A 19,703-nucleotide genomic window follows, 5' to 3' on the forward strand; every position below is an offset into this window, starting at 1 on the left:
AGCGATCAGTGGGGCCTCAGTGACATTTGACAGCACGCGCTGATCCTCAGGGGATGCTGGGGTTAAAGGTGTTCAAGTGACCTAACCCACAGGGCATGCTCTCAGACCGTCTGGAAACGAGGAACTATTTTGCTGACCCGACACTACAAATAACTGCACTGTGACGGAGAGAAGGTGAAGGTGAAGAGGGAGAGCTCTCAATGTCCTGAGATCAGCCCAGCTGGCCAGCACATGGAGAGACCCTGCTCTCCCCAAAAACCTTCAGTGAGGAGGCAAACAAACTGGAAGACCTCCTCGCCACAGCAACTTGTGTTTAATCTCCAGCTGTAAACTGGAGAGCAAGGGCACAGGGAAAGGCAGTAGAGGTAATCTGGCACCTTTGTTATGTATTATTATTTGTCTGGAGGTTGCCAATTTTCTAATGTATGTTTCAGGGAATAGTTACAAGTTTCCTAACGCTGATTTTATTATTTTATTTTATTTTATTTTATTTTATTTATTTTATTTTATTTTATTTTATTTTATTTTATTTTATTTTATTTTATTTTATTTTATTTTATTTTATTTTATTTTATTTTATTTTATTTTATTTTATTTTATTTTATTTTATTTATTTTATTTTTTAACCCTTAAGCATTTATATTGCTCTCTGTTTTGTGTAATTCTCTCTCCAGGATCTTCCTTAATTTTTTCCCTATTTGAATCATGCTGAGCATAACCCTTGCCTGAAATTCCATCTAGGAGCAACTTGGAGCTGAAAGCCAAACCTGCAAAGCCCTCCCAGCTTCTAGGGCAACGTTCTTGCTGTGGATGTACCCAGGTCTTACCCAGCATGGGGCAGCAAGGCAGCACTGACCCTGCATGCTCACAGTGCTGGCATGTTGCGCTATGTCTCTCCTTTGCAAATGCAGCTGTCAATCCATTTACTAACTCACTGAATGGAAATTTTCCTCTTTTTGTTGCAAAATGACAGGTGAAAGTCGGAATTGTTCAAGGCCAGGCTGGATGGGGTTTTGCGCAACCTGGTCTAATGACAGGTGTCCCCGCCCATGGCAGGGGGCAGAATTAGTCTTTAAGGTTCTTTCCAATGCAAACCATTCTATGACTCTATGAAAAATGTGGAGGTGAGCGCTCCCATCCTTGCAGGTGTGCTCAGGGTGCTGCAGGGCTGAGGGGTGGCAGGAGAAGCACTGGGGTAAGAGAAACACAGGTGCCCCAAGGGGAGATGTGGCATGGAGAAAGGGTGGAGAGGGAGGCAAAGAGTTTCTGTTTGTGTGTAAAGCCTCAAGGCTTGCAGAGCATCAGGTGGACTCGTGTCAGGTGTTTACTGCAGATACTGGAAATTTACTAGCAGACAGACTGCTCTGCTGGGCACCAGAGGGAAATGACTTGCTCGGTACAAAAGAACAACCAGTAAGCCGAGGAAAAGCAAAGGCTGGAGGTTTGCTCCCAGGCTGGCGCAGCTCAGGCCGTGCAGTGCAGCTCCTTCAGAGCGAGAGTGCCGATGGTTTCGCAGAGGAGACGCCAGGCTGGAGTGGAGGAGGAGTCGCTTGGCACCGCAGCGCAGCTCTGGGGACAGCTGACCCCAGCTTTTGGATACCTTCCGAAACTGAACCGTTGGAAGAGTGTGTGCATTAGCCCCCACAGCCAAACCACAGGACACGAGAGGCACCCCAAGAGCTGCAGCTGGCCCCTGTAACCTGTACCCTCAGGAATCTGGCCCTCATGCCTGCCTGACTCGCAGGTCGATGTTGGGGGGGGGGGGGGGCAGGAAGAAACCACCCAAACACCTCCCTTTGCCAAAACCCTCCCAGGGCCGCACTGAGCTGACATCTGAGAGCAAAAGTGAGGGAAGCAGGAATTTCAGACGTGTCAGGGTGGCTCGGATGATGAGATATCTGCCCAAATGTGCTGAGGGTTTGCCATTTGCACTTCCTGATCTCATTTACTGTTGGTGGGGGGAAACCCAACACAACTTGTGTGTCATATCTTGCACTTCACTACGTCACACCAAGGAAGGGGAAACTTTGGAAAATGATCGTAATTCAGCCGAGGAGCGGGTATCTCACACATCTGAAGGTGAAGCAGGGAGCAATCAGCCCACACCAGGACCAATGAGAGAGGTCCCCAGCTTTTGTGCGTCACCTGCCATTTGATTTCTGGCAACTGATGCAATTGCCAGATCCACCTGAAGGGCATACATCAGAACCTGAGTAGCTCTGACTGAAGAAGACGCTTGGTCTAGGACACAGGCAGTGGCACTAAATCTGGTAGCGGGTTGAGTTACTACCATGGGACATTGCTTTTGGAAGCCTTGCAAGAGCCACCTCTGCTCCACTCTTGCAAGGCCTCTGGTGACAGAAGGTGAAGGGAAAAGGGCCATCAGAGGCATAATAAAGTTTAACATGATGCTGCAGGTTAGCATGCAAGTAATGCAAAGCACCCAGCTTTTACTCCATGCCTGTCAGATAACAGAGTGCAACCAGACGAAGCTCTCTCCTCGCTGAGCTCTTCTGATTCTGAGGGCACCTCTGTGAGACACCCAAGGCCCAAACTGAGCACTTAGAGCGAACAAGTAGCTTGGTTCCTATACTACACTTAAAAACATATCTTTATGTAAGTGGGCTCTGTAGCTCAAATTGACATCCAGAATTAGAAACAATACCCTGAAGCATCTTTCAAAGCACTCAAGTACTTAATTTGGAAAGCATCAAGTATATCACAAGAGTACTACGGACTCTCTCAGGAAGAAATCTGTATTGAAGTGAGGAAGAAATCTGTACTGAAGTGGAGTGGAAATCTGTACAGAGTGGTCTGGCTAGCACGTGTGAAATACAGTCTGCAGCCATGCACAACATGAAGATTAAAACACATTAAATAACTCCAAAGGAGGCGTGGTTCCCATTTAGAAGTCACAGTAATCCCACACCAAACAGATTATGTGGCTATAAAACATAAGTGGCTATGTACAACAGCTTGAATTACAATGCTCGCAGCTTCCTTTTTTTTTTTTTTTCCCCTCTAACTTTTTGCACACCAGATTCTGTCCCGTGCACCGCTGCAGAGGTAGCCAGGATCCAGCTGTATCATGGGCTGGTGTCATGACCTCCATGGCCACTGCTGAGCTTCTCAGCTTTTGCTTGAGCTTGGCATCCTCTGAGCATTCCTGCTCAGCCTTGGCACTGCGTCGTTCCCCGCGTAACTCAGCTGGGAAGACAGATCTGGGAGGCAGGGCTGCCTTCCCGGAGCAGCAGAGTTCTCAAGCGGAACCTCTGGGGTGTTTCTAGCATGCAGCAGTGTTTGCCAAGCAGCCCTCCCGTGGGAATATGTCGAAATGTAGTTATGGGCATGAGAACGATCACGGGAGAGGAAAAAAGTGCCGCCTCGTTCAACAGATTTGTTGCAGATGTGGTTTCAGACCAAGTCCCTGCCATCCCTCATTCTGCTGTGACAGTGCTCTCTTCTCTGGAGGATGGCCTGGGATCTGATGTCACAGCAGTGGGGCTTTCTCTTCTCTGCCTCTCCTCTTTTTAGAAGCTCAATTTTTGAGCTGCGTCTGCACTAGTGTATAGGGAAGTTGTCCTAAAGTGCAGCGTTTTTATCAAAAGAAATCCTTCCTTCCTTGTACTCCAAAATGCTGATACAGTTGAAAGGAGCAGCACATTAAGCATGATAAAAAGATACTACAGGAAAAGCCTAGATGGACCAGCTCTTTGATTTTCCGACAAAGTGAGAATTATGCCTTAAGATGGCTTTTAAATTTCTTGCTGAAATAATGAAAAAAAAAAAAACAGCCAAAAATATGAATATAAAGCAACTTTAATTTTCCTCTAGATATTTATATCAAAGAAATAATACTCATGTCCAAGTATTGTACATACAATATCTTCCTTATAAACTCTTTAGTTTAAAACACGTGTACAAAATTGCACATTGCAGTTTGCAAAAAATCATAAATACCTTTTTGCATGTAAACAATTCCAGCACAAGGATAAACGTTATACATTCCAAAATGTCTAAGTCTCTGATCAGAAACAAACAAAAACAAACAAACAAAAATCCCATTGTGATCCCCATAAAGGTTCTAGTGTTACAAATCAACCATTAACAGATTTATAACTGATGTACTACACACAGGAATACATAAATGAGCACAAGGCAAGTCGCCTTTTAGTCATAAGCACTTAAGACAGAGACTTGGAATACAATTCTGCTGCCATTTATATCCATGGTATCCACCCCACAGTATTTAGTGGTAGCAGGATTGCATTAATTTTTCCAAGATTACCAGTTGCAGTATGCCTTACTTTTAATTCTTAAACAAGTTGGCCACCGCTGAACAGTAGGAATTGGAAAGTTATTGTAAACACAGTTATCACCGTTGTATATTCAGTAAGTTACAGTATTCTCCTAAACACATCACTAAATTAAGAAAATGTTTTACATTTAATCAAGTGCAAGTTGCCAACCAAATATAGTCCACTTTGTCTCAGAAATAAGCATTTTGACTATAGTATTACATAGTTTAAAGTAACATAAAAAAATACAATGGACATAATCCTCAGTTGTAGTATATTATTAAGCCCTGTAGCTTCCGTTTATGTAAAAAAAGTAATCACCATATCAAGAAAAAAAGCTGTCAGAGGTGTCCTTGATAAACCTCTCCTGACCAAATCCAGCCAGTCAGTAGCTACTGAATTTTGTTTCACTACTATTGCCTCGGTCTGCATGCAATACGCTTGCCAGCACACCCATTTGAAGAGTTCCCCAAAATAATCAGTTAAAAAAAAAAAGAAAAAAGCAGAAATATTTCTGAATCCATACAAAGCAGGTTTTTGCATTTATTTTTCATCTATCCAAATACTGCTAATTTTCAAAAGTTCTTCCTGAAGCAGAGATTTTGGAAGGGTTTCTCAGAGGGTTCCTCTGTGCCAGTTAGTTTAATAAGGCAGAATACGAAGGTGCACATAAACCCAACTTGTAAAAACCCAGCAAAGCATGTGGGCAGACAGCCACCCACCAAGTATCTGCACGTAAGCTGCTGCAAGAGTGGAGGTAAATCTGAACTGCTCTGTCTCCACCTTTCGTTTTGAATAGCTATCCTGGACAAGTGAGTTGCAGTGCCCTGCCCGAGGGCCTCGGAAGAACCAGTTTGGATTTCAGCGCTGTAGGAAGTGACAGTTTGCTCACACTTCTCATTTCGGACAGAAAAAGAGCTTGGGGATGCTGGTGGCTAACCAGCAGGGAGGGGCTGCTTCTCCTTTTCAAGAGATCCCTGGGGCCTGTTGATCATGCAAGGGATGACCACGGGGGTTGACTGACCCCAGCAGCTATCCCAGCAGACGATATTGCGAGGCTCAGAGCACTGTGCAGCATTATTTTCTACGTCATGGGCGTTCAGCAAGGACCAGACACCAGAAAACACCGAGAGCTCTCAAACCTGGGTTCCACTGCCCAAGAGACCTCTCATTTTTGGCTGATGGAAGGTCTCTATACAACTGATGAAGCCAAGTGGTCTTAAAAGCATATTTCTCTAAGAAGGATGTATTTCTACTTTCCTAGCCTGCACCTGTCCAGAGCTGCTCCTTTCTTACAGGGATCTGTTTTGAGTGATACAGGACAAGCCACTACGAGCACCACACTGCGAGGGCACATTCGCGGTCCCCTACACCTCAGACAGATTTTCAGTCTAGGCAGAAATTGCAGAAAGAAGAAACAAGCCTCAGATGAGCGGCTCCAGAAAAAAGAGAAACTGCCCTGGAAGAATGACCTACAAGTCCCCATACTGAAAAACAAGGAAGCTGAAGAGCTACCCCACCAGCAAGACTTGTTCAGAAAGAGAGATCCAGCTGGTAAGAACCTGCACGGGCATCTTAAGGGTTACCTTCAGACAGCGTAAACTAGAGGTAATTTAACAGGTGAGCTTGTTTCAAGGACCAGCAGGTCTGCTCCTTGCTTTCGTAGCAGAAAACCTCTGCTACTGCCTTCCCTTAATGTCTCTACACATCTCTCCTTTTGACCTTAAAAAGCCTGTAGACCCATTCCTAATTAAGACGAGTGGGTGTGGTAAGAAGCAGCGGCCAGATTTCGGTGGGCGAGAGGCCTATGCAGGCTTGCTCATCATTTTCAGTTTGAAAGCCAGGAATTGCACAATACTACATTGCAACACTTATTCCCTTCTCTTTGTCCCCTACTGCAACCAAAGCAAAATTGCACGTGTAAATAAGTGTTTACACCGAGCGCAGTGCCAGCACTGCGCAAGGTGTCTCTGCCATCAATAAACTGTGCATCGTCACAAAGCAAAACAATTCTCTAAGGCTTGCTTGTGTTGGGTCTTTTCTTCTGCTTTTTTTTGGGGGGGGGACAGAGGACAGAAATTAATGAAGTGCGAATATCTAATCTGTTACATAGAGAGGAATGCTCAAGGGACTCGCAAGAACTTGTTTTGCTACATATTGAGCAACACCACATGGGAAAGCCTTGAAATTAGAGCAAATGCTTGAAGCCAGGGCGTAGCTGCCTCTTGGAAGTTGTCCTTCATGAGCCTCATTTTATTAGAGAGCAGACCTTTGCATCATCAGCCAGCATTCAGACCTGGACTTTACTTGATGACATTTCAGTATGGTGGTTACCATGGCTTTAAATAAATAAGGATAAGTGTGAAATTACCACTCATTGGGCAAAACAGGGAGGGGCACGGTTTCCAGAGAAGATGAGTTAGAAGACACTTAAGCAGTAATAATAAAACAAAACAAGATAAAAAGCATCCTGAAGAGCAATATTAATTCTCCCCCACTTCCACATACAATAAATATCAACATTAAATAATCTCTCGTAGTTAACTTTTATTCCTTCCTTGGGTTCCTTGCTTTTTCCCACTGCTGCAGGTTTCTCCAACTAACATCTCTAAGTATTACCATGGGGAAAGGAATAAAAAATGTGCTTGGTATTACATACTGTTGGCCTGCTGGCAGCGTGACATCACACTGCATACCACAAACATACCACAGGTATACCAGCCTGTGCTGTGATTTCAGTTACAGCGTGCACAGGGCTTTAAAACACCACAGGGAGTTACAATACCATTTCAGTAACCGGCACAAAATGGCCTGAACTGGTAACGTTCTGACGTTTGGGCAGCACGTTAGAAAGCCCTGCTCTGCTGAAGGTGTCATCTTGCAGACTGTGAGTAGAGTAGGTGTCTGTGGTGGTTTTACCCACCACAGCGTCCTAGGTACTTAAGGCCTATGTGACATACTATATATAACAAGAAGAGTTGTAACTCAGTAGAAGTCACTATCTTCCCACTGTTTCCCTACAATGCACCTTTCCGTGATGGATATTGAAAGACAGAATGGTAAAACCTGCAAAAGAACACGAGTTCAGCTGTTGACTCTGTTCATTCAGAGAGGCAAGTTTTCTATCAGTCTCATTTCAAGTTTCCAAGGAAGAAAGGGAGGATATCCTAAACACGCTCTCCTGAGCAGTCCATTAACTTTACTCTATGCCACTTGTGCCCAGCACTGCAAGAAAACATGGTGGTTTATGAAACAGAGGAGAGGAAAAAGGCTGTGAAGCGCAACATGCTATCCTTTGAGAGGCTCAGCATGAGCCACAAGACTATCTGTATAAGCTTTTTTTTTTTTTTTTTTTTTTTTTTTAAGGCTGTTCATCCTTAAAAGCCAACCTTCTGTGTCAGGCTGAAGGGCCGTGCACCCCTTGAGGTGGCAGGAAGCTTTCTGGAGAGGACAGGAAAATGTTACCAAACAGTTCTACAACGCTCAGGCTCCTGGTTATGATTTTTAGAATGATCAGTGCACAGTCTAAGAACAGGGCTGCAAGGAGAAGCCTGACTTTAAACAGTTTTAGTCTTTTCCATTTACGAGAGAAGCAATACCACAATCTCACTGAGGGCAAAGGGTGAGTAACCGAACAGTTAAAAGGGATGCTTGAAGGTACCTAGCAGAAATGTTTTAAAATTGCTAAATTGTTGTGTTTTGTTTTGTTTTTTTTTTTTAAAAGGAAAAAACTGCAGTCAAAGGTTTATTTTTCTGGGACGGGATGGAGTGTTTGTTATGGATACATCAAGACTCGATGGAGCTTATTTATGTGGCTTACAATTCCACTCTGAACTTGTTTTTAAACCATTAAGTAGCAGTAGAAGTAAGTCTTCTCAGTAGTTCACTAAATATCAGAATCTAGCAGAGCATTGGAGCACAGAGAACTGGTGATACCCATTGTCTCTGTGTGCTAGCAGGGCCTCGTATTCAACCATCACTCCAAAGCGTTCCTCCAGAAATCATAATTCCTCGAGAAAAGGTATTTAGCCAGCACATAGGCTTCTTGACAGTATTTTGGACCATCTTTCTTACAAGTAGAGAATCCAGAGAAAAGTTCAGTGTACAGCTAGCCACGCTACAGAAGCAGACCTTTTGACAGGCACGAAAGCAAACGGCAGGCAGGTAATTATTTAGGGCCAAACCCCTGCAATCATTATTTATAATAACCTTCCCTTCACTTTGCAACAAATCACTACGCATGAACTGCAGTGCTCTAGATCTCAGTATGGCTAAATGTGACTTTAAAGTAGGTGATCTTCGTGCATTAATTTAACCTTGCAGGATTTGACAGTCCCTCCAATTTGACTGGCAATCTGAAAAATCACCTTGCAATCACACACATTGCTGTGCCTTAGTTTTCTTCTGGGAGAACCTGGCCCCTGCAACGAAAATGATGGTGCCTCATGGCATATCACAATGAGAACTGGTATTGGAGCTGAGAGGACACCACAGAGAGCAGGACCCCAGCGTAAGGGCTCATGTCTACTGGAGACACAAGATGCTTTCATGCAGCACTCTCACATTGGTAACACGCTTTTACAAGACTACTCAAAAGAAATGTGCATTTGGAAACAGCTAGAAGATGGCATTCGGGTAGCCCTAAGTGCGGTGGACCGTGTGAACTTCCAGTCAGAGATCCAGTCTGCAATTGCACTGATGAGGAAAGCAAGCCTTCTGGCATGCCATAGCTGAGGAACGGTGCTTCCTGCCTGAAGCAGGCAGTGGGGACCAATGCACGCTGCAAGTCAACAGGGTGGTGTCTTGGAAAGATGCCCTCGCTGTAAATTTTAGATGTAGAGGTTTTTATACTGTTAGCAGCATGCAGACCGCAGCAGGTTCTCTACTGTGCACCGAATTTTTCTGAAACCCACATTTAGGTTGTCACACGTGGCCACTCCATGCAGAAGTCACCTCTGTCCCACCTCTGAGTTACTAACAGCCACCATGAAGAGAGAGGTGTCACAGCATAACCAGCTGCAAGCCATTTCATCAGCAGCCCAAAGAGAGAGAGACCTTTGAAACAAGCGGGCAGGAGTAACCGAGAATTAACGAGACCTCTCATCATAATGCACCATAATGCACCATAACGGCCTAAATCTTCCTAAATTCAGACTTAACTAATCAACACCTTCTCAATACAGTTTCGCCATGTGTGGCAAGATTTTGTAAGGTTTATACGAAATGTAAGATTCTGGATTTTTTCACATGAACATTTCTCCTACTGAACCAGGTAGTGTAAGTCCTGGTGCAGCATCGCAGCAAGTAATTATGGCTTTCAAAAGATCAGTAGCCATGTGCAGGATTGTGATGCACAGTGAAACCTTTCTGTTCAAGGCTTTTTCTGCTGATGCAGAAAAGTGTTTAAAAAAGTGGGTCCGTGACAGATGTTACCATCCACCTGTGCTGGAATGCACACAGTCACTGCACAAAACGCTGACCAGATGAAGTGAACAGAGAGGGGCAAAACAGCTGAGGAATTCTCCCAGCACTCTCCCGGTTACAGCAAAATAGAAAATAAATTACTTGGAAAATGGAAGTGGTTTTGTACAAGTCAAGCATGTACGCAGAGATGTCATATTCCACTTTCTGTCCTTGCTAAACATAGAAAGTTAGAGAATCAAGCAAGGAAGGAACAAAAGTTGTTCGGCAGCAGTTACAGCTGCCCAAGAACAAACAAAAAATGTAACTCATTGCTTTTTCTCCTTACAAACCAGGACGCCAAAAACACATTGAAGACGGACTTATGTTACAAGCAGATGAGTTTCTTCTTGTATATTCATTTTGGATACAGAGAAAGACTCCCTAAGAAGCTGCTGGACTCAGGTTGTTCAGACTCACATTACAGCAGCCAGGTCACTATTTTCAGCGCTACAAGCAATTCGGATTGCTATGCCTCCACACTTCAAACGCCACAGAACAACGCTATGCAATAACAGGTATTTATAATTCCACTTCAAACTCCTGCAGATCGCCTGGAGGCTTAACTTTGGGCGACTGCTCCTTTCTCAGAAGTCAGATGGACACACTGAGCTGGGCAACTACAAGAGAAAAAAACAGGGCATCTCATGACTTGTTTCAGTAATGACATGAACACAAACCAAGATGACAGAGGACTGTTGTATGGCCACTCTTTGTTCTTCAAGAGTGCATGAAATTCAATAGCGATTTATGATGTGCGGTGAAGAGCCCAAATCCCTTGAGATATCTGAGACTACCAGAAGCCCATGAGAAAACTGCCACCACCACGAGACTCAGCCCAGTCAGTAACGGGGATGCGGCACTACCACAGACCCACACTTCTCAGGGCACATGAAGCACTCGTCCTTGGGGATTTTGCTTCCCAGGCCTGCCGGGTGGATTCCCCTGAACCGTGGTGGGAGCTGTAACAACCACTCACCAACCACACAGACCTGCCTGGGCAACTCGAGACACAGACAGACGCCAGGGAGGGAGCAAATGCATCAACTCCTGGTGACGGCTTTGCTTGATGTGGCGGCAGCAGGGCACATTCCCCACATGGACATAAAGCAGGGGCAGTGCTGGTGGTAGCTCCTCCAAGCCTCTTCCCCAGGAAGGGTGAACAACACTTCCCTAGCCACAAATACTCCTATTCCCCAAGACAGAAGAGATCCACTAACGATTCAAGGAAACAAAAGTCACTTATGAATCAAGCCGTTTTGCTGTGGCACCTCGACAGGAAGGCAACTCGCATCCAGACCAAGACATCAAGCATCTTCAAAGTCTGCTGACGAGCAGCAAGCCAGATGTGCAGAGCAGCAACCTCCCAGCAACCAGAACAGATACAGGAAGGGACCGCACAGTCCCCAGAGCAGAGGCTACACCTGGGGCAAGGACACAAAGAGGAATGCTCACTTGGCACGGGTTCGTACCTGGAACACAAAACCAGATCAGAAGGGCGCGGGAGTAGCCTGCACTATGAAAGTCTTCACATGGACACACACAAGCGTAGCAAAACATGGTATGGTTTTGAAGGATGGAGAAGAATACTAAAAGGAAAAGCACTGAGGCTCCAAATGAACTTGAACTGTTTGTTTGTTTTTTTTTTACAGTGATTCTCACGCACCCTACGTACCTGCGCTTACTGAAAGTGAGCTACATTGATCCAAACCATATAAACAGACTGGAAAAATTTTACCCGGTATCACACTTTTAGCATTTCACAATGATGAAAATTTCAGTCAGAATATCAAAACAAAAGATAAAGGATATAGAGAAGAAAAACGCTGCAATGAACTGAATTAAATAATAATAAAAAAACAAGTACAAACTAAAGAAGACGTAATTAAAGACTTAGGCACACTACAAGGTGACAGAGTACTGATACATTTTAGAAGACAATAATTGAAGAAGTGAAAACGTGAAGCAACGAAGCCTGACAGCTGCAGAAAGCAAGCACTCCTGAGCCTTGCTATATTTGTTTAAACCTCTAGGTGTTCAGGCTGTCCATTCGCCTCCCTGCTGGGGATCAGTAACCTCTTGCAAAATCAGTAGGAAAAAAAAAAATTAAGAAAACCCTATTCTCAGATCTTGGTCACATCCCCAGCCTGGCAGAGGGCTGGAGCAGGCAGCCCCGGCAGCAGCCTCCTGTCAGCCACCGGTTTAACAGGGCCGGACTGTCAGCACTTCCATCGCCCAACACGTGCCAACCAGGGCGTAAAGCAGGCTATTAAAAAAGTCTGCAGGCGGGATCTTTGAGAGGCCGTATGCAGGGCTGCTCATGCTGAAAGCTGAGAGGCAACGCGTGGCACTCGCTGGCTTCGACAGCGACACGCCGGAAAGGGCCAGCTCGTTACCGCCGGGGGTCAGGAAGGGGGACGGCAGGGGCTGCTGTGTCTTGGGGCTCACCCACTTCTCCCTGGGCATCGCTAACCTGCTCTGACCAGAAGCGGTACCAAAGAGCGAAGAACAAGCACCGAGTACTGCACAGCCTGCCCCATGTCCTGCCACAGGGTCTTTACCTAGCCCCACACTCATCCTCGAACACGAGAACTGAAACTGTCCTGCCCGTACACGTAATTTTCATGTATTTTCCAAGATGCTTTAAAAAAAATTATACTCGCTACACGTGCAGTAAAGATAAGCACCTCGCATCAGCGGATTTCCCCAGGTGGCATTGCCTCTCCCACCAGGGAAAGAACATCAAGGGTGGCCAAAAAAAAAAAAAAATCTTTATCAGTTCCTCCAACCTCGCAGCAACTTTGCAGATAGGTGATGTCTGCCACATAGTAAAAACTGCTTTGTACCCGGTCGTTATGCAGCAGGCACTGCCACAGGCTGCATGCTATCCAGCTCAGAATGCCTTTAAGAACTCTTCAAACCCACGCTAAGATCAGAATTATTCTGCCTCTGTTCACCAGCATTTCTAAAGCAGCTCTACCAGCCAGCAGAAGGTACCGTGACACTCGACCATTTAAAACCCCGAAAACAGGCTCCGGTGACGTGATTAAAACAGTTACAGAATGATTAATATGGCTTCTACCTGATTTGCATATGCATTAAGAAAAGAAACCTCCTCAGAGCATCTCGGCGCCAACTCCATGCACCGCCACGCCGCGTTACAGGTGTGCCCTGGGTGGCAGCGTGCTGGAAGAGCAGGACCACCACGGCTGAACCTTTCGAACAGTGTCACTAATGAGAGCAAAAAATAAAAATAGGAAAAAAAAAAAAAAAAAGACGAGTCCATCCCAGGCTCTCTTCTCGGATTTCCAAGCACGGCGCGCAGCCTTCAGGAGAAGTGACGCGGATGTCCAGCAGCTGCAGAAAGGTGCAACAGAGCCGAGCGATGGGCCGGGACACCTGAGGATGCCCGAGCCCCCATGCTTCCCCACGCGGCCCCCCGCTTTCACCAGCTGGCACAGGCACGCCTCCCGGCCTCACGTCTTGTCCAGGCTGCAGCAGAGCCTTCTGCACGGCTTGGGAGCAGGAGCGGGCCCTGCTCTGCAGCCGGATCTGCTCAGGAGGAGCCGTGCTCTCGCCGGGTGACCTTCACGCTCCGACAGACCGTTCCCACTGCACCATCCACAGGGCTCAGCAGCGCTGCACAGGCGGGGGGGATGCTCAAAACACGCGGGAGGGAGCCACAGAAGCAAGGCAGGCAGCAGGACCGAGCGAGGGATCTACAGCTTTCAAAGAACTTATTGAGGATTATGTCTAATCGACCAGAGGAGAAAAAAAAAAAAAAAAAAAGAAGTTCCTGTGCTGCTCTCTTCGGCTAGTAAAATCTTGACAAAGAAATAAAGCGCGTCAGTTCTTCCAAGCCAGAAATTAACTTCACATTCTAGCACTGGCTCTTTCAGCCTCCTGCGTATTGCAGAAAAAGTTTCTTTAGAACAAAGCAGACCGAGAAGAAATGCATACAGATTTCTACCGAAAAATAAATCTCCTTCTCCGTAGTATTTCTGTGATTTATTCAAACAGAATACAATGGAATTACCGTTCTCATAGCGAATCCACCCCAAATCTGAGCCCTTTTCTGTATAGCACGGGATCGTTACTATACTACGCAAAGAGCAAACACTACTGGAATGTACACAGTGAAAGAAAAAGAGTAAGTAAAGCTCTTCTTGCCAAGGTAACTGTTTTCACTACTAACATGTTATCTATAAAAATAAGGTCTAGGCAACGTCCAAAAGTGTTCAAGTTTCAATAAATAACTATCAATGCCCCAGATTTGCACTGGCACAAGAAATATGGAGCTAACAGTTTAGAAAAGTATTTTCATACGACTGAGTCGGCAATACATTTCGTCCCGCCTCAGGTTTACAACCAAGCCATTCTCCTCCCTCCAGGGTTCGACTTTAGACCTGCAGCCGTTCAAGTGCGAGAGCACCCACCTGGTTGTCTTAGCTCTCAATGGCAAATTAAAGCTCTAGAGAAAGACGGTATTAAAAAAAAGAATTATTCATCGATACCAAGAAAATATACATAGCCATGTTGTGTTTTAAATATATATATATATATCCACGCACATCTTTTCGAAAGGGTATGATTCTGGCTTCTTCTTATTCTTTTTTTTTTTTTCCTTTTTTTTTTTTCAGTTGTTTTGTTTTTCTCCAAACTGTGAAAAGCTTATCCATCGCTATACACTTCCTAAGGTAAGGTGTATTAGGAAACTAAGGTGTATTAGGAAACATATATATATATATATATATATATATATTTTATCCCCACGTGAAAATAAAAGCTCAGTCTTTCTGTAAACAGGAATTACCTTAATTTCCGAAATCTCCACAGACCTCAAGCACTTCACTCAAGCAACACCTGCCCCTGCTCCCCTCGGGGGGGCTCCGAAAGGACGCCGCGGGGGGGGTGGGGGGCGGGGGGGTCCCGGAGCACCCCGGACACCGGGTGCAAAGGGGGGGGGGAAAGGGGGTGCGCTCAGCAGGCGCCGCTGCTCTCCGGGGCGGCGGGCGGCTCGGCGGGCGGCTCTCGGGGCGGCGCGGCGGCGGCGCCGGCGTTGATGTGGCAGCCGGAGGAGAGGTGGCTGCGGACCCGTCCCTGCAGCTGGGTGACCTGTGCGCGCAGCAGGTTGGCGGTGGCGGCCAGCTCGGCGTTCTGCCCCTTGAGCGCCTTCACTTTCTCCTCCAGGCGGGCGATGCGCTCCAGCTTGCGGCGGCGGCACTTGGAGGCGGCGATGCGGTTCCGCAGCCGCTTGCGCTCCGCCTTCAGCCGCTCCTGGCTCTCGGCGTCCAGCGGCGACAGCGACGGCGGCGTCGGGGCGCTACCGCCGCCGCCGCCGTCGCCGCCCGCCGCCGGCGGCACGTCGGGGACAGTCTGCGGCTCCTCCAGCGACCGCGACGGCGGCAGCCGCCCGCCGCCCAGCCCCGCCGCCCCGAAGGGCAGCCCCGGCGGCGGAGGGGGGGGGGGGAGGCGGCGGCGGAGGGGGCGGCGGGGCCGCCGAGGCGGCGGGGTAGGCGCTGCCCGAGGGGCTGAGCGGCCCGGCGGGGTTGAAGCTGCTCAGGTTGGTGTAGACGGCCGGCGGGTCGGCGGCGGCGGCGGCCGCGGGCCCCGGGCGGGCCGGGCAGCACGGCCCCGGCGGGGAGAGCGGCGGCGCGGCCAGGAGCTGATTCTGCTTGTGCAGGTCGGCCAGGGCCTTGACGAAGCCGTCGGCGAAGCCCTCCTGCTCCTGCGTCACCGGCTGCCGGTACAGGAACGTCCCCGCCGCCGCCGAGCCTCCGCCGGCCCCCGCCGCCGCCGCCGCCGCCGCCGTCCCCGGGCTGCCGGGCCCCATCCCCGCGCCGCCCTGTATGAGCAGCTGCTCCAGGTCGGCGGCCGGCGGCAGCTTCAGCAGCGGCAGCTCCGCCGCAGAGCCCAGCGCGGCCTCCGGGCCGCCGCGGCTCCCCGCAGCCCCGGCCCCGGAGCCGGCCGCCGAGCCCGGAGGCGGCGGCGGGGCGGCGGCGGCGCTGGGAGCGGGCGGCAGCAGGCGCAGGGCCGCGGCGCTGCCTCGGGCGCTACCGGGCGGGCGCAGGGCGAAGGGCCCCGGCAGCGGCGAGGGGGCGGCGGGCGGCAGGTCCCGCTTCTTGCCGGCGCCCAGCAGCAGCTTCGGGCCCCCGGCCGCCGCCGCCGCCGCTGCCGCTGCTGCCGCTGCTGCGGCTTCGGCTCCGGGTCCGGCGGCGGCGAAGCCCGGCAGCGGCACGAAGTCGGGCAGCAGCTCCAGCCCCTCCTCGGGGTAAAACGGCGCCTCCATCTTCACGGCGGCTCGCCCGCTCCGACCGCCGCTCATGCTGCCGGCCGGCCGGGGCGGCGGTCAGCGGGCGCCGCCGTGCCCTGGGCGGCCGGGCCGGGCCGTGCCGGGCCGTGCCGGGCCGGGCTCTGCTCGGTGGTGGTGGCGGTGGCGGCGGCGGCGTCCCCCGGTGCCCGCCCTGCGGCGGCGGCGCTGGGGCGCGGCGCGGCTCCGGTGCGGCGCGGGCGGGCCGGGCTGGGCGCTGCGCGGCGCCGCCTGCTCCGCGGGGCCCGGCGGCCTCGGCTGGCAGCGGGGACTGAGCCGCCTCCCGGCTCCGCCGGCCCCACGCCCCGCCCCGGCACCGCCGTCTGCCCGCCCCGCCGCCGGCCAGGGGGTCCCGCCTCCGCTCGGCCCCCCCCCGGTGGTGCCGCAGCCGTGCCCCGGGGGGGTCCCGGCCCGAGGGGGGCGGCGGGAGGGGGGCGGCGCCCACCGGGAGCGGGCTCCGGGAGAGCTCGGCTGCGGGGAGAGGAGGGGGTTGTCGGAGCGAGAGCTGCTCGTGTGCAGGACGTGGGCGTAATGTAGGTTTTGTTATGGGAGAAGAGGAAAGGAAAAGAAATAAAAAGGAGGAGAGGAGAGGGGAGGGGAGGGGAGGGGAGGAGAGGAGAGGAGAGGAGAGGAGAGGAGAAGGAAAAGATAAAAGAAGGAAGAGGAGAGGAGAGGAGAGGAGAGGAGAGGAGAGGAGAGGAGAGGAGAGGAGAGGAGAGGAGAGGAGAGGAGAGGAGAGGAGAGGAGAGGAGAGGAGAGGAGAGGAGAGGAGAGGAGAGGAGAGGAGAGGAGAGGAGAGGAGAGGAGAGGAGAGGAGAGGAGAGGAGAGGAGAGGAGAGGAGAGGAGAGGAGAAAGGAAAAAGGGAAAGGAAAGAAAGGAAAAGAAAAAAAAAGGAAAAGGAAAAGGAAAAGGGAAAAGAAAGGAAAGGAAAGGAAAAGAGAAAAGAAAAGAAAAGAAAAGAAAAGAAAAGAAAAGAAAAGAAAAGAAAAGAAAAGAAAAGAAAAGAAAAGAAAAGAAAAGAAAAGAAAAGAAAAGAAAAGAAAAGAAAAGAAAAGAAAAGAAAAGAAAAAAGAGAAAGAGAAAAGAGAAAGAGAAAAGAGAAGAAAAGAAAAGAAAAAAGAAAGGAAAAGAAAAAAGAAAAGAGAAAGAATAAAAAGGAAAGGAGAAAAAAAAAGAAAGGAAAAGAGGAAAGAAAGAGAAAAAACTTTAGAGATGGGATTTGAAAGATGTTAAACATCTTGTCAACATCACTGAAATGTGCACGTTCTGCTTTTCGGTTTGGGGTCTGTTTGCTTACTCCATCTGAGCCAGTTCCCCACTGCCCCTCTCCAAGCCTCCAAAATTCTTACAGGATGAGGAAAGCGTTTCCCACCCAGTCCATTAGAAATCCCTTCTGCTCGGGATGCTAACGTGATCCTGGCAGAGCTCTTGCTCGTTGCGCTGACGCAGACATGGGGCTTGCCTACACGCTCGCCAGTTCTCCCCATCCGTGACTTCACCCACTGCTGTGTGACCCCCTCAGCCACCTGCCCGCTGCTGTCCCCCGGCCATTGCCCCTGCAGGAGGACACCAGGCGCCTCTCCTCCCTCTCCTCCTGGGCCTCCCAGTGCTGCCACACTTTGCTGTGGCTTCGCCGCCTGCGTGGCCACGTCGTGCCTCTGCTGTGTCAGGGTTTGCTGCAGGACCTGGGGCAGGCAGAGACGCTGATACCAGGAGAGGAAGGACTTTGCCCCAGACACGCCGCTTCGGGGCCGTAAGAGGCAGGAGTCCAAGTGCACCAACGCCTTCGTGGCCTTGGCTCGCCTACCTTGGGGCACCGAGTCTGCAGCCGAGGCTGTCGGTCCCTACCCAGCTGCACTGCAGCTGCTCCCCTCTGCAGCCCCACCTCCGGGGAAGGCCTTGGACCTACGCTGGGGCTCCGTTTCCCTTCCAGTTTCTGGAACCATCTCCTGCAGGACTTGCAGGGCGGACCTTGCACCCATCCCGTCATCTTGCCCGCCATGGGCGTGCCGGCTGGCTCCCGCTATCAGCACCCGCCTGGCACAGATGCCACGGGACCGTGACGGTGATGCTGGGACCCCTGTGCACCTCGTTGGCCTTCCCCTTCCCAGGGAGCAGCCCTGCCATTGCTGCTCCCCCAGGCTGTGCTTGGGTCTCCAGAAAAGGGAGATGGGAGGACCATGGTGAGGGGGAAAGCCACCAGGTAAAAGCCTCTCACCTGGAGAGGAGGAGGATGGTGCATGTGTATGTGTGCTCCCCTGCCTCATGGCACAGGGGGCCTCAGCCTCCTGCCCTGGCTTATGCAGCCTTCCTGCCTCCCCTCGTGGGGACAGTGCTGAGGAGAGGCCAGTGGGGGAAAAAACGACCTCCTGGAGGCTGGAGGGCAGAGAAGAAGCTGGAGAGGTCCACCTGGGCTTGAGGCCACCACCAGAGGAATCACAGAATCATTAAGGTTGGAAGAGACCTCCAAGATCATCTGGTCCAACCACGCCCCACCACCAACGTCACCCACTAACCCGTGTCCCTAAGCACCACGTCCAGCCTTTCCTTGAACATCCCCAGGGACGGTGACTCCACCACCTCCCTGGGCAACCCGTCCCAGTGCCTGACTGCTCTTTCTGAGAAGAAATGTCTCCTCATTTCCAACCTGAACCTCCCCTGGCGCAACCTGAGGCCGTTCCCTCCGGTCCTATCACTGGTTGTCTGTGAGAAGAGGCTGACCCCCAGCTCCCCACACCTTCCTTTCAGGGAGCTGTAGGCAGCAGTGAGGTCTCCCCTGAGCCTCCCCGTCTCCAGACTAAACACCCCCAGGTCCCTCAGCCGCTCCTCACAGGACTTGTGCTCCAGACCCTTCACCAGCTCCGTAGCCCTTCTCAGGCACACAGGTGAGGTGAGACAGGCAGCACCCACTGCAACAGCAATCGGGTGGCAGGCTTGTCGAGGTCAGAAGGGAGCTCCCACAGCGACGCGAGGTGCAGCGGCTGCTTCAGAAAAACTTAAAATCACTTTTGTTTTTTAACACAGTGACTTATTTAGATTGTTGTCTGACACTCGGTGGTGTGAGAGACCTGCGGGACAAGCTTCAGTGAATGCAACAGAGCTGCTATGGATGTAGTAACATTTATTTTTGTATTTGTGTATATTTTGTATTTGTGTATATTTTATACATGTTTTGTACGTTATATATATATATATATATATATTTTTGCAGCGAGGCAGGCCGCCTGGTGGTGCCTTGCGTGACTTCGAGCAGCCGGGAAGCCCCTGGCAGCCACGGACGGATCCCGGACCCGCAGGGGAAGCCTCACGGCCCCGTCCTTATCCAGTCCCGGTCCCTATCCCGGTCCCGGTCCCGGTCCCTATGCCCGTCCCTATCCCGGTCCCTATCCCCGTCCCTATCGCTCCCCGCCCGCCGCTTCCCAGACGCGGCGGCCGGCCGCCGTGTGAGGGGAAAGTGGGGGGTGGTGCTGAGGGTGGGGAGGGGGGCGGGGCCTCGCCTGGCGCTCGCACGGGCGCAGCCCCCCGATTGGAGGCCCCGCCGGCCAGGCCCCGCCCCACCGCGGTGCGCCGCCAATGGGCGAGGGCGGCGCGCGGAGCCACCGCGAGAGTTGCGCTGAAGCTGGGGCCGCCATCT

General features: G+C 50.5%; 1 protein-coding gene across 1 annotated transcript; it reads right to left on the minus strand.

Moving 5' to 3' along the window:
* Nucleotides 1-462: 462 nt before the first annotated feature.
* LOC308185155 (uncharacterized protein) lies at nt 463-16,230 on the minus strand. Its single transcript, XM_080572934.1, is given in 2 exon segments — nt 463-15,236; nt 15,238-16,230. Coding segments are annotated over 2 exon segments (1,344 nt in total). The 5' UTR covers nt 16,084-16,230; the 3' UTR covers nt 463-14,738.
* Nucleotides 16,231-19,703: the final 3,473 nt, after the last annotated feature.

The sequence above is a fragment of the Anser brachyrhynchus genome (assembly GCF_964034855.1).
Source record: "Anser brachyrhynchus genome assembly, chromosome: Z".
Lineage (NCBI taxonomy): Eukaryota > Metazoa > Chordata > Aves > Anseriformes > Anatidae > Anser > Anser brachyrhynchus.